The 15119-nt window shown below is 44.7% G+C and overlaps 1 protein-coding gene across 1 annotated transcript in view; it reads right to left on the reverse strand.

Annotated features, from left to right (window-relative positions):
* GRK5 (G protein-coupled receptor kinase 5) overlaps positions 1-11864 on the reverse strand; it is a 90310-nt gene extending 78446 nt beyond the window's left edge. Inside the window, exon 1 of the mRNA XM_017746812.1 lies at positions 11726-11864. Within this exon, the coding sequence (XP_017602301.1) occupies positions 11726-11864 (139 nt within the window). The remainder of the gene's footprint in view (positions 1-11725) is intronic.
* Positions 11865-15119: the final 3255 nt, after the last annotated feature.

Genomic DNA, 15119 nt, shown 5'->3' on the forward strand with positions numbered 1-15119 from the left:
GCACTCTGGAATTGGGAAGGAAGGGGAAGACAGCTGGAAATGTGCATTATTTAAAATGCTGTAGGATGAGAAACAGATGCTGGCATGGCATTTGTGGAGTTGAAAGTCACCCAGCTCATGCTGCCAGTTGGCAAGCCAGCCTGGTATCAAACCCACAGCTATGCAGAACCCACCACCACAACTGGCACCCAGGCTGGCAGAGCCGGCCAAGGGCGAGCAATCCTGGTCACTGGAATATTCCCTCTCTCGCCATTGTACCCCCACCCTGCACCAGAGCACAGAGAGGGAAGTCAGACTGCACCTGCCTGGGAGGTACACACGACATCTCCCTTTCAAGGGCTATCTATGCATTACCTGTCACCAGGACTTAAATTTGCTTCAATGAAGGGTAAAAAAGGCAGGAAGAAAAGCAAAGGGGTGTGTTTGCTGTCTAATTTGTCTTGATGACCCACATCTCACAGGCAGAGCCTCCAGCTGAACTTCCAGTGCCTTCTCTCTCTGAGGCAGTCAAAGGAAAGGCTTTCTGATCCCTTCCCAATGCATGCTGTAAGTGGGTGAGTTGGCAGCAAGATGAGATTCCCTTCCTTATTGCTGCCTACCAAAAAGGGAAACCCTGGAAAACTGCCAAATCTGAGGACTTGTTAGGGAAATACGAGTTTGTTGATGGGAGGCAAAAAACAGATGAGGCAGAATTCCACATAATTCTGCCAGCTAAAGCATTGTTTTGACTTGCCTCAGTAGAAGGAAGCTATCAGCTAATTTACACGAAGCATAAAGGCTTTTGGGGAGATGTGATTTAGCATCATCAGCCTCCAGCAATGAGTGAGACAGAAGGCTAAAATCATAGAATCATAGAATAGTTTGGGTTGGAAGGGATCTTTAAAGGTCATCTAGTCCAACCCCCTGCAGTGAACACTGGGGTTTAGGAAAAAACTATAATCTGTCCTTGGGGATGCAGAAGGACAAGTTTTCTCATAGGATACGAACAAAGAGAAAATAAAGGAATATCCCACCTATGCTATGAGTCACAGTGAGCACTAATAGAGCACTCCATAGATTTCAGAGTCTATAGGTGCTTTACCAGGAATTGGTTGTGGGTGATGGTTACTTTCCACGTACTTCAAGGGTGCTATTGAGAGAAAATCCTACCCCTTTTTTTGAACAGGGATGGCAGGTCTCCATCAGAGCTCCTTTAGGATTTGGAACAGAGGCCAGTGAGTGCCAGAAAACTTGCGAAAACCACATGGCTACAGGGTGGATCCATGTCTTCCCTGTCTCTGTGCTGGCCCTGTTGTAATCCCAGTCTGTGCTAGTGCACAGAGCCCTTTGCAGAGCACAGTGGGAGTAACCACAACCTTGTGTGACCTTTGTGTTGGCAGCTCCTCTGCCAAGTTTGAAACTTTGCATTGCCTCCTTTCACTCCTTAAGATCTCACCTAAACAAGCTGATTTTTAACTCACAAGAAAGGCCCCCGGCCCCTGAGGAGACTTTGAAGTAGATTCTAAAAAAGATGTGAGTCCCAGTCATAGGACTTGGGGCTGACCATGGCAAAGAACAGGGAGAAAAGGCTGTAATTCTCCCTCGCAGCTCTGACCACTGATTCATAGTCACACTGGCATAGACAATACTGACATAGACAGTATTTTTAGAAGTTGGTTGGGCTTTTTTTTTCCACAAAAGATAATGAGGTTATGGCGCCCCATGGACACCCACAGTCTCCTCGGCAGGGATGAAAGCAGCCTTAGAAGGAAAGAGTTTCTACCTTAGAGGAAGAAAGTCTCCATGGAGCTAAGGACAATCATGAGGTCCACTCCCAGCACTGGGGCTGCTTAACAGCTGCTCTTTTCATACTGGCTCTTCTCCTCCCACAAGCAGAACAAGCCTTGGGAATACTCCCACTAATGATACAAAGGGGATGTATCTTTCTTTACCTACATCTATTCCCCCCAGCTCACCCACTCGCCTGTCCTCCATTCCCCATCCTCCTCAGGCACAGACTTGGGCACACAGAGGCCTCCAGGAGCCAAGAGTGCTGTTATTCCCACCCCAAGGACAGGTTTGTTCCCTCCCATGAGGGGCCCAGCCTGTCACCAGCACAGAGGTCTTTCCCAAAGACTTCCCACCTAGTTACTCATGGTCAGGCTTAGCAGGTTCAGCTGAAGAGATCTGAAAAGGAAATCTGAAAAGGATCTTGCTTGAAGCGGCAGGGCTGCCAGTTGGCTTTGGCTGCTGGAGAGCCGATCAGCATAAACATGTCATACTTTGCTACATTAAATCAAATATTCCCTGGTATTCAGTAAGCTCCCCACCACACTTTTCTCTCCTTTGCATTATAGAGTCAGTATTGGACCTTTGAGGGTGTCCCTACTTCCCTTTTGGACCTCTCCTGAAGCTCAGTGTGCTGAAGTCAATGCTCATGAAACAAACTATACCCACTACAAATGGTCAAATGTGATGAACCTGGTGGTGCTCAAGTGCTGAACGTTGTTTGTTTGGACTGATCAGAATAGTTCTGAAGTGACTTACACCAAATTCTTCCTGTGCTTCATGTTTCTCCATAAGCCATGTTTACAAATGCCAAAAATATTTTGAACCAGGAGTTATGAAAGCCTGAAAGCACTTACTTATAGAGAGCTGTTTCAACATTGCAAATACTTGTATGTAGTTGAGCCAGGTCCTGTTGCTCATGAGAACAGCCTTCACCAATCTGTCAACACTGACCTAACTCGTCCAAGAGAGAGCTCAGAAAATCAGTGTGACGTGGAGAGACCTTCAAAGTGCCACTGTACAAACAGAAAGCTGGTGCAGGGCTGGAGGATGGTGAAATCTGGCAGGTACAAAGAAGTTTGTAACCATCTGCACAGATTACATTTTTTTGTGTCATTTAATACCACAGAGACTTCCCATCTTTTGAAATTAATCAATAATTGTTCTGGAAAGGTAAAACCCTTCACACTTTTCTTAATATACTAAATTGAATTGTAAGTTAAATGTCTTGGTCCATAACATATTTTTTAAGGATTATAGGAGTTCAGACTATTTGTTGAACCATTTTTGCACTGGCTTTACCCATGCCAGGACAACAGGGAGTTCTTAAACAAAATCAAGTATCAGTCTACCATCCTGCCCAAACTTGGGAGATATTTTCATAGTTTGCATTATACTATCCTGCTCTATGATTTTGTTTCCCTTCCCTACATTGGACTTTCACTCATCCTTTCCATTAGTCCAGCTAAGAGACAGTAGTAGGGCAGAGAATATTTTATTTTACTTGTCTTAGAATTCCCTGGCATTAGCATGGTAAAAATGTGATTAAGAAGTAAATAACACTGCTGGCACAACGAGGAGCTCTGTTCACAAATGGCCTCATAGCTCCTGCTTTGATCCTGCCGAGTGTGGCTTCTATTTTAATAGCAATACTTAGCAGAATTCATGGCCATGTCCTGATTTCTGACCTACAGAGTACAGAGAAATATTTCAAATTATCACCTCCAAGTGTTTTCAAAGCAGCACAGAGTGATCACCTGAAAAATAAATGGAATCTCTCAGCAACTTCAGGGATTTAGCCAAACCACTGAAAAATGAGGCTTGTAACATTCCACATGTGAATTCCCTCATGCTGTCTTGAAATCAGAATTAAAAGATAGGTGTGGGATTATCTTAAAAACACTCAACCTCTCTTTTCCTTGAAAGCCAGAAACCATGAGCACAAGGACAACAACGGGCCATATTTCCACTAGGGCACTTTCCCTGGTGCATAACTGTTCCCAGAAAAACCTAAAACAAAGCCCAGCCACAATCCCAGAGGCCTCTGTAGCAACCAGCAGAAGCCAAGTCAAAATAACACCTCCTCTACCAGCTACTCCAAATGAGTTCCTTTCCTCAAGAAGCATTAACTTTGTGTAATCCCATCCCTCCCTAAAAGTCTGAGGGTGTCCCCAAAGGTGAGGATTTCAGGCTGTTCACTTCACAGCATCCCTATAAAGTAGGTCTGGTAGATCTTTTCTCCCCCCTTCTCCCCGCTGCAGTTCCCCCCTTCCACTTTAAGAGGGCTCCTGTACAGTTTAATTTAAGGGAAACTTTCTCACTGACTCCAGCACAGCAGAGCAGAGCCAACCAAGCTTTGTCCTGCCACCACCTTCCCATCACTACCAGGAGCAAAGCTACAAGAGAGTCTGGCAGGGAGAAGAGCAAGGTTTTACCATAAATGTAGCCCTAGCTCTTATTCCCCATACCCAGCAAATGCTGAATTGGTTTTAAAATAAATTTCCTTAACAAGTAAGTACTACTATTTAACAGGACCCGTGAGCACTTCTATAGCATTTTACAAATCACTGCGTAAGTATTAATTAGCCTTAATGACTCATATTACCTAATGAGATAATGAAAAACCCTGCAGCTCACAATACCTACTTCTATTTTCAGCAAAAGATGAAATGGATCTTGTAAAAGGATATATTCTCTTCTAATTCCCTTCCTGCATATCCCTGTAAAAACGTTGGAAAGTAATTCAAAGTGTGCAAGTCGTGGCAATTTTTTCCTTCTCAATTTGCAAAGGCTAATGCAGTCTTTGCCACAAAACACAAATACAGACATGTAGTGATAATATTTGTTCCTTAGGAGGCTTTCTATTGAAGGATGACTGGTGTGGGCTCACTTTTTGTTAAGGAAACGTGGATTTGCTGTCCGATCTTTATGGAGAATAGCAACGTCTTTCTTGCCTTCTTTCTGGGTTGCCCCTGCCAAGGTAATACTTAATGGATTAAGTCTTGTGAAATAAATTCTGTAAATAGAACGTGGACTGAGATCATTTCAACTCATTTCCCCTGCGTCCCCTTCCCGTCCTGGAAGCTGTCAAGCACAAGCAGCCTGGAAGCAGCCTGTTCTCCCAGTGTTAGTCTTGAGTCTCACTAGATGCATAAAACAGCTTGTTTTTCACATACTTTCTGTGATGGCATTAAAAGAAAATTGCAAGGAAAAGAAAAAAAAAAACCAACCCTTCTCAATTCCACCCATAGCTATAAACTGGATACAGCTAATCTTGCAAGGGCACCAAACATTGCTCTGTTTGTCCACATTTGAGCACTAGAAACCTATGTTTATGATGGAATTACAGTTGAATCTGAAGGATTTTAAAGAAAGGAACTGAACCAACTGCGGGTTTGTAAACAAACAATATGGTTTTGACGTCAGCCATATCATTTCATGTGCTGGAACTGTTTCTATCATGTGGCCAGTTCCTGCCCCTGAAGAGTATCTAATTTAATTTAGATGTATTCACGATACAGGACAGGACGTCAAGTCCAAGAAACTACAGGGTAACTCTGCAGGAAGGTCTGTGCTGGAAAGATTGCATAAGCTGTACTTCGAAGGAGCAACAGAGACCTTTTGGCTTGAGGAAGAGAGGGGAAAGTTGTGTCCACTGCAGAAGAAGGAAAAAAGAAAGTGAGGGGAAGTGAAGTGCATGGTGTCAAGGGGAAGGACTTTCTTTCTCCTTTAGAAATGAATCAGTTCGAGGTATTTTTCTGCATTAATGCAATCCAAAAAAATCTGCATAACTTTTTCCAGAGCAATAAATCCTATCCACAGCTTTCAGCAGTCCTTCCAACTTTGTTTTCAGTTCTTCTTGGGTTCCTCTCTCTGCTCTTTCTGTACTGGCCTTGCAGACAACCACCATAGAAGATAATTCATCCCAGGAGATTTTCTGTTAGGTACCACTCCAGCATCCATGGCATCACCCACAACAAGCCTTCAGGTCCCGGTGACCCCGGGGGTGATGCAGAGCTCCTGCAGCAGCCCCACTCCCTCCCCTGAGCACCTGGGCTGCAAACAAACACCCAGGTGAGGGGCTGGCACTTGGGTGATGGGAGACAACAGCAAGGCATGCCTTCTCTGCTGCTGATAGTGACTGAAATGTGTCTTATGTTGCAGGTATCTAAGGGCACCAACGTGGGATAACTGCTTTTCATACAGGGCATGACTCTGACTGCTAAAAAAAAAACCCCAACCTGGCATCAATTGATTTTAAAGGGACGCCCTGTGTGGTTAAAAAATCGTTTTGGAACCTACATGTTTACCAGCTTGGGCCTTAAATGATACGAATTTCTCTAGAAATATATCCCAATTAACAGTATAACAATGATACAGTACATTGTCATATTTATTTATTTAAATATTTTTACTAGACAGCATTTTCTACTCTACCAATTCCAGTTCCCCAGGTTTCCAGAAAACCCAGTTCCTTCCAGAAGTGGTGTAGAGCTCTGTGCTGGGTACTCAGCTCTGGCTGTACACACACACCCCCAACCAGCATCTTCCCAACACGGCTACCCTGATCCCTACACATCTGGAAGGAAAAGAGGGGTTAGCTCCCCTTGCGGTTGTTTCATGCCATGGAATCCCGACTGCTTGTTGAAAAACTATTTCCAATGAAAATGTAAGGGCTTTTTCCAAGGAAAGCGAATGCTTTCTACCAAAAAAATATTTCTCAAAAACTTAAGCTCTGGTTTTAGCCAAAAACATGAGACCAGCCTTAGGTGTAGGATTCAGACCAATACTACAAGACAATCACAGAAGTTATAACCAGCTGAGCTTGGTTATTTACAGTGGAAGGCAAGCTGCAATTCCTTCCTTTGATCTATTTGTTGGCTTCAGGATTACATTTCCCAACCATGCTTTTTAATCACTGTAAACACCAGAGGTGAAGAATTTGGTGGAGAGAAAATTGTCTGCTTCTTTGTGTTTTTGATCAGGCCAGGCTTTGATGCCTTCTCTTTCCCAGTTCCAGTGCCTGAGCTTCATATACGACACCACCACATGATCTCAGGCTCTGGGATCTGCACATGGAGTGTATTTCCTTGCCTCTATCTCCATCCCCTGAGGGGATACAGCCCCAGGGGTGATGCCATTCCCAGTGAAGAGGGGTACGGTGCCACACAGTTATCCCACAATGGACACTAACAGGCCATGTTGTCAGTCTCTCAGGGACAGCATCCCTCCTGAGCAAGCCTGGAAACTCACACTTCGCTTTTGCAAGACCCCTCACCCATGAGTTTCTCTCTGCAGTGCTGGAAAACCTCTGGAGTCAAGAAACCCGAGAAACAATCACTGGTGGGAATTCCTGAAAGATGTGCCAGCACTGTGCAGCAGGGCAGGGATGTCCAAGCTACCTCTGAATGAGATAGCAGGGGTACAGCAGGAGGCTCTCTGCCACAGGATGGAGCTCAGTGCAGGCTGCAAAGCATTTCTAGGAAGATCCACAAATACTCAAGTGTCTGAATCCCATTGCACAGCCTGCACCACCAATTGTGCCTCCAGGCAGATAAACTGCAAAGTGACTGAAAAAAAATCATGTAGGTGAAGGCCTTGATCATGTCTGAAAAAGTGCAATACCCAAGAGACTGAGTGGGGGAGAAAAGAGCCAGCTTTTGTAAAAAGTGAGCATGTGAACTCTGTGGCTTCAATTTTGTCCCACTTACTCTGTTCACCAACTCCACAAAGTGTTTCTCACACAGAAGCGTAATTTTAACAATACTGAAAAGAATGTGCCAGGATTGGAAGCTCAAGCTGCTTTTACCCTGGGTAAATGGGATGCAAATGCCATGTAAGAGGTTAAATGGCACAGGAAGGATTATTTTTATTTCTAAACCAAGAATGGCCAAATTGGTACTAACAGTGTTGATCTTTCTGACTGTGAAATCTCACAGAAAATATTAAGAAGAGAAATCCTCAGAGTTCTCTTCTACCTGAGCATCATGCACAACCAGAAACTGCTTTACCACAGGAGTTAAAAGTTTTCTGCAATAATGCAACAAATCACTCTATGCAACAAACACAGACACATTCTGTGGCAGCTTCCCCACAAGGTTCAATCTATGGGGGGAAAAAAAATCTTGATTTATTATATAGCATTTGGACAGTTGCAAATGAAAATTTGCCAAAGATCAGAATAATCAACTCTTTCACCCAGGCAGTTTTTTTATGCAAGAAAAAAAGCACAGAATGGGTCTGAGCAAAATAAATAAAAATTCCACACTTTTAACCAACAGAACCTTTTGCGTCATTCAGAAATATTTGCAGACATCCAGAATCTTTTATCATCACAGACACTCTGGCCTTTAAAATTACAACTTTTTCTTTACTGATTTTTGTTTACTGATGGCCTTTAAACTGGTGGATATCTCTAACTTGTGGCATCTCTTCATGTCGAGTCAAATGCAGGAACTTTCAAAGCTGCTCCTTGCTATTTTTTTCTCTTCCCTTGAAACATCTCTCTTTTGCTAAGCTGTCATCTGTTTTAAAGATAGCAGAACCCCATCTACAGCAGCATCCATCACATGAGTCATGGTAACTATGCCTCAAACATCAGTTTTTATCGATTGACTGGGCCTCTGGTGCCAATATGGAAATCTTCCAACCTGGAAAGGGCCGGCTGTTTTAATACAATTAAATACAGCCAGGAAGAGGGCTGCAAATGGAAACATGCATTAGCCATTCATAGCATACAAGCCTCTCTCAGAGCCCAGCAAAGTGCAGCATCCCTGCTTCCCTTGCTTATTTAATTAGCACACAATGAAGGCCACTGAATTTCCCTGCAAAAGGTGTTGCGTACTTTGGACAAAAAAGAAAGGAGAAAAGAAGTTGCTTTTAAGTCCAGTCCAACAAAATAGCTCCTTGGCTAAATGGCACTTTTAATAAAGATGTTTCCAGAGTTTGTTTATTTATCAAAAAGCAGTGTTTCTCTCGGGTGTTTTGAATTTTATTTCTGTGCACAAGAAGGAGGGGAAAAAAGGGCTTTACTAAGCAAGTCTTTCAGTGAGACACCAGATGATGGATAGTCAAACACAGAGTCTCCTGTAAACACAGAGGTAACCAAAAGGTATGAACTGACTCATAATTGTGTCAACACAGGTCGCAGCCCCTTGGTTTATTTCAGCCTTCCTGTTTTTCACAGATTTCTTTTCACACTACACTATTTTTTTAAGACACAGACTCTTTTCAGTACATCTTAGCGGGGTGCAAAAGCACACACGTTTTTACACCAAAATGTGGGCATCTATACACACATGTAGGCTGTGCTGCCACAATTACAACAGCAGCATTTTCCATCCATAGCTTATGGCTGCATTAAACTAAGCTGTGCAGTCCAGGACTGCTCTAAATCAAAAAGTCCATCCCATTCCTGCCTCCAGCCTTTCCCCAGAGGCTCTTGAGAAGCATCCAGAAAAGAGGAATACAACAAAACCTCAACAGCCTAGTGCTCCAGTTCATCCAACCCTCTAAGACTTGCGGCGATTTTTTTTTTAACCGAAGTGGCAAGACTCTGTCTGATGGAAAATGCTGGGAGGAGGACAGGCAGCAGAGAGGTCTGTGATGAGCAGAACCTGCCTGTAGCTGTCTTGCTCTCTAAACAAATTGAATTATGCTGTAGCCTTTTCCTTGTATAAAGTTTAGAACCATGGTTTGGGTTGGAAGGTTGGAAAGGCCATCCAGTTCCAATCCCCCTGCCATGGGCAGGGACCTTCCACTAAAGGCCCCATCCAACCTGGCCTTGGAGGAAAAAGCCTTCCTGGGCTCTCTATTTCATTACTAGCACTGACTAGAAGGTTAAGAAATTGTTGGGGGAGGGATTGATGTGCAGACACCGCAAGACACTGAATCACCTGCAAGTCCCAGAGCAGCTGAAGGGCCAAGAAAGATGTTTCAGTACACTCCCTGTACCTGTGGAGACACTTGTTCTCTGAAATCCTGAGATCCTTTTAAAGGACTTGCAGAAAATAACAAATGAAGAAGGGTTAAAGCCAGGGAAGTTGTTGTGCCTCAGCAGAGGCAGTAAAAGAAGCAATTTAAGGCCAGACTGCAGTGATCAGTACTTGTTCCTGGGTGTCCATGGAGCACAGAACCCAGTGCAAGGGATCTGCAGTGGATCTGTCCAGAGCACCTTGGATCAACCATACACACGAAAACAACTTAGTGCTACAGACCCACCCATTCAAGATGTGTCAGACACCCTGTATGAGCAAGGAGACGTTTGGACAACTGTTTGTCTGGGATGTTTCAACTTCAGGTATTTACTGAAAATGGTAGAGCCAGCAAGGACAGGAGACCTTACTCAGGCTGAGCAGTGCCTCATTCCTTGTGTAATCACTTCCAGCTCAGTGGGAAAGCGACAAAAATCAGAGTCACAGAACCAGAATTTGGACCTTATTTCCCACTGTGGAAAAGGCAGTTGCTAAAATTCCCAGTTAACAGGTAATCACTGTACTGACTGAAACCAAATCCACCCAGAGATCCCACAATGGCCCTTGCCTGGTTACATCACCAAATCATTCACCAAAAAAAAAGAGAAACAAATTACATTAGGATGAAACTGACACACACACACACAAAAAAAAGCCAGAAATAGCATTTCAGAAGCAGAAATAATTGGCAGAAAATTTTTTAAGACTACTCATTTTAGGATAGCACACCTTTGTAAAGAGAGAGCATTTAATCTGGAGCCATTTTCCCCTTAAGAAACCAAGGCTGACAGAACAATGGGGAGAATTCGCTTCAGAAATTACAATATATTAAGTCAGATTTGCTTCCAGCAGGTTCTGTACCTTCAGAAATTGGTCAGGCTTTGTATGTTTGTCAACTGGGAAAAACCTATGCTCTGTTCTCCTGCTTTCCCTCTTTTCTTTACCACCTTTTAGCTCTACAACAGAAGGTGAGAGAAGAAAATTTTACTGAAGGAGACCATGAAAAGAGTTACAAAACATTCCACATATTTTCTCTGCATAAACATGCTGTGGATTTCTAATGTAAATAGTGCCAGGGCACTGTCACTCAGACCTCAGGAGTTCACCCCAGTTAGACAAATTATGCTGCCTGTTATCTCAGTTGTTACAGATTCTTGCCTTTGATTCATTCCTTGCCAGTGGCTGGATTTTATGTGTAGAAGAGAAAAGGAGCCTCAAATGCTGAAGTTAACCTCTTGTGGTGAGACCAGTAATCCTGGGCTTTCCAGTGAAGAATGCAGAAGGAGATAGCTGCTAGCCCTGTCTGCCAAGGCAGCAGTCAAAAGAATGCTGAAATTTGGCACGTATGAGCAGGAGAAATGCAGTGCTACAGAAATTTTACATGTCCTGTAAAAAACCTCCATAAAGCAGTGTTGTGGCTGTGAAAAGAGGATGTTGCTGCTGAGCAAACCTGCCTGGCAGAAGCAGTGGCTGCTGCTTCAAACATCATCTCCAGACTATAATTAATGCTAACCTTCAACTACAGTCAGCAAGTCTCATTTCCTCCCAGATAAGGTGATACTTATTAGAAGGGAATACAAGATGTGATGAGGGGATTCATTTCTGAACATGTTTTTACAGCCAGGACCAGTGTGGCTGGTGAGACTGAGTGAAAGCCCCTGTCCTACATGCCAGGTATTGCCCAGATGTGAAACCCCTTTGGGTCCTGGAGCCTGTGTATGGAAAACAAAGGGCCTGGATGCTGCCAGCCCCAAGCCCTGCCTTGCAAGTGCATCATTCCAGTCTCTCCTTCCTGGTCCACAGCCCCTTTTAGGAACAGAAAACGCTGAGTTTCCCTGGCAGCACCATGGGAGGAATGTGCATTGCATGCCCACCTGTAAACTGATTCCCTGTAATGATGAGTGCCTTTAAGGCCATTCTAATGAGCCAGTTCTGATGGAATGTTTTATTTGTGCAATACTTCCAAAGAAGGGAAAAGCTCTTACCTATTGTTCTTCGGAGATCTTCACACTGGCTAATGTGAGGGAATTTCAGGATTTCCTTCCACTTTTTGCTTTTGCCTTTGCGTTTCCCTCCACCCCCTGCAGAGAGAGAAATACCAGGATTAGATTGCTTTGGGGGCATAGTACCACAGTTCCACCTAGAGTTTACCTGCCCAGTCACAGTTCTTATGGATACCATTAATAATTAAAGCTGATATATTGTGGGTTGATGCACAGGTAGATCCCTGGAAGTGCTCAATGAAAGCCTGGATGGGGCCCTGAGAAACCTGGTCTAGCAAAAGATATCCCTGCCCATGGCGGGGGGGTTGCAACTAGATGACCTTTAAGGTCCCTTCTAAGCCAAACCATTTTATGACTACATGATACCGATCAAATCTGAGCTTGTTTGGGCTTAGAACAGACCAAGGAGGTGGCATCTGGCAGAAGATCAGCTCACTAAAAGTTGGGAGTCCAGGCTTGTGGCCCACCAGGTCCAGTTTAGATGACAGCATCGCCTCTGCCCCAACCAAGAGTCATTTCACACAAACCAAACAATCTCGTAAAATTACAACTCACACCTTTTCAACACAGATATCCACCCCCATTCTGGTTTTGGGACAAGCCCTGATTCTATCCCAAAGGAAGTGCTGAAAACTAAAGATCAAAATCCAGTTCCTGCCATCCCCTCCCACCCCTCGCATTAGGGATCCTGCCGACATGGCACTACTGCTGCTGTTACACACTCTGGTCACTGCTGCTTCCACAGGAGAACTGTGGGAGAAAAAGAACAGCTTCATGAGGAAAAAATCTCTTATTGGTTCTTTCTTCTGTTCTGCTTGGAGAGGCTGCGCAGTCAGCGGAGGAGGAGTATCCCCCTGGACATGACAGCCCGCATGCAGACCGGGATTCTCCGAGTCGCTGTATTTATTGCAATTCAGTCTCTGCACACAAAATCTGATTCACTTGAGTCTATTTTACATGCACTGGCACGCTGAGTGACTAATTCAGAGCTGAGTTAATTCTGTAGAGGGGTTGGTAGAGTCACAGTTGCAGACTGAGAGTGTGTTGGGTCCTTCACGACAGCGCAGGCTAAATTAGGAGAGCACTGACTCAAAAGGTAGCAGACCACCAGAGAGAAAACAGGAGCCTCGGAAAAAAATTACAAGTATTACTCTCTGTGGGGCATTTCTGATCACACGGTGTCACCTTTGGCACAGGAGTGCTTCTTTAGCATCTCATCTTTTATTCCTTTGCTTTTGGTGGCCAATGGTTTTTCCATCACAGAGTCTTGAATTATTTTAAACTTCTTATTGACAGGAACTGATTGTATTTTTACAGTATGCAATGTAGAGCAGAGATATCTGCACTGGCCATACATGTTTGGACTATCAGGAGTACAGCCCTGCTATCCTTTCCAGGAATTAGACTGCAGGAAAGCATGGAGAGCTGTGACTGCCTCCCCACCACACAGTATTTTGCAACACAGACGTACCCCTTATGTCTGTAATGAGTTCTGCTTCAACCTCTTGTCTTCAGTGCATCCCAACCACTGCTGCTGAAGTCATTTCCTTTCCCATCCCTCTGCCCATAGCATCAGAGAGCCTGTCTTGCTCTCTTGGTCTTGCATGCTGAGGGCCTTAAGTAGGCTGCAAGGTGCTGGGAAGCATTTTGTGGGCTGGTGAGAGCACTGTGATCATCTGTTCACCAACTCCTGAGCACATCTGTTCACAGATGGCTCTGCTCTGGCTGCCTGTGCCCACAGAAGTTGGTTTCAGCAGCCCTAAGGGTCTTCACTGGCTTTTATGTCCCCAAAAGCCCAGTCCTGCAATCCTGCACAGTGGCTCCTGCATGCCAGGCTGCCACCTCCACTTGGTCCTCTTTTCCTTCTCTTCCAGGGGCATTTTCCTTCAATGCTCCTGCCCTTATGCCTCATCACACTGTACTACACTTCTCTCCCTGCACCCTCCCTTCGCATACTCCTCTGGGAAAGTGATCCTTCCAATCAGGGATTCCTGCTTCCTTCTCTCTTCCAATCATTCTCTACAGCTGCATTTTCTTCTCTGAACCATTTCTTCCCTGAACTTTTCTTCTCTGTGTGTTTTCCCTCACACTCATTTATCTTAGAATCACAGAATCCTACAATATGCTGAGCTGCAAAGGACCCATCAAGATCATCCAGGAGTCCAGCTCCTGGCCCTGCACAGGACACCCCAAGAAACACACCTGTGCCGGAGAGTGCTGTCCAAATGCTTTTTGAACTCAGACACATTTGGTGCTGTGACCCCTTCCCTTGGGAGGCTGTTCGAGTGCTCAGCCACCCTCTGGGTGAAAAACCTTTTCCTGATACCCAACATAAACCTCCATGTGCCCCTCATTTCTGGCTGCTGCCACTGCAGAGACCCACTCTGTGCTTACCAAGGGTCAGACAGAGGTACTGCTTAGGGCAGGCAGGAGCTCTCTGCTCAAGGGATGTGCAGCTGCCTGGGCAGCAGTGCCTGCTCCAACAGTATTTCCAAACACTTCTGGACAGAGGCTGCAGCAGGGATAAGCCAGATGAAACCATCCTTTAGGATGCATCTGCTCAACACTGGTACATCTTCACCCACTGAAGGTCTACCCTCTAGGCACAAGCACTAGTGATTCCAGAGCACACCTGCTTCTCCAGCCATCTTTACAGAAGTCCTCCCAAAAAGGCTGCATCTTCAGCAGCGTCAAGCAGTGCAGAATGTTGCAAAATAGCCCTTTGCGGTAAGTGACAGCTCTGAGATTTGTGCAGAGGTGATATGATTCTGCTAAGCTAGGCCAGAACATTTTTAAAATCCATTCAGTGTAAAATATATATTGATGTATTTACATTGGATGATGTATTTCTGACATTAAAGTTCCATCAAAACTGGGGAAGGGCTCTGCGGCCCCCCGTTAAAGCCGTGATCAATACAGCCAGCATGTTCTCTCCTCTTTTGTGGCTATCCTCCAAAAATAAGCAGCCTTGTCTGATGAATCATTTGCTCTTAGCTGAGCGTGAAGTAGCGTTACTGCTTTGCTTGTGACGTCTTTATGTTAAAGATTCTGATCAAGTGCTTTAATCGACCTGACCTTTCCACTCTCAGCTTTTCTTGTGGAGCCAGCAGTGTTTGCTGGCTCCAAACGTTAATTCTGGGGGGGTTTGAAGGACATAATGCAGTGAGACAGCTGAGGCAGAGTAAATTGTCTAGCGGAGCTAAAAGCTAAAAGGGGAGGTTTCTCTGAATAGGTCATGGTGCAGGTTGCACAGGGAAGCTTTTCACACGTTGCTGTGATTGCTGCCTTTGCACCGTCTACTCCGTGCAGGAGGATTTGCGTTCTTCAAGGCAGCTTCTCAGGGCAGGACTTGACAGGTGTGCCATGTTTTAAATGT

This window comes from Corvus brachyrhynchos, unplaced genomic scaffold, assembly GCF_000691975.1.
Source record: "Corvus brachyrhynchos isolate BGI_N302 unplaced genomic scaffold, ASM69197v1 scaffold319, whole genome shotgun sequence".
NCBI lineage: Eukaryota > Metazoa > Chordata > Aves > Passeriformes > Corvidae > Corvus > Corvus brachyrhynchos.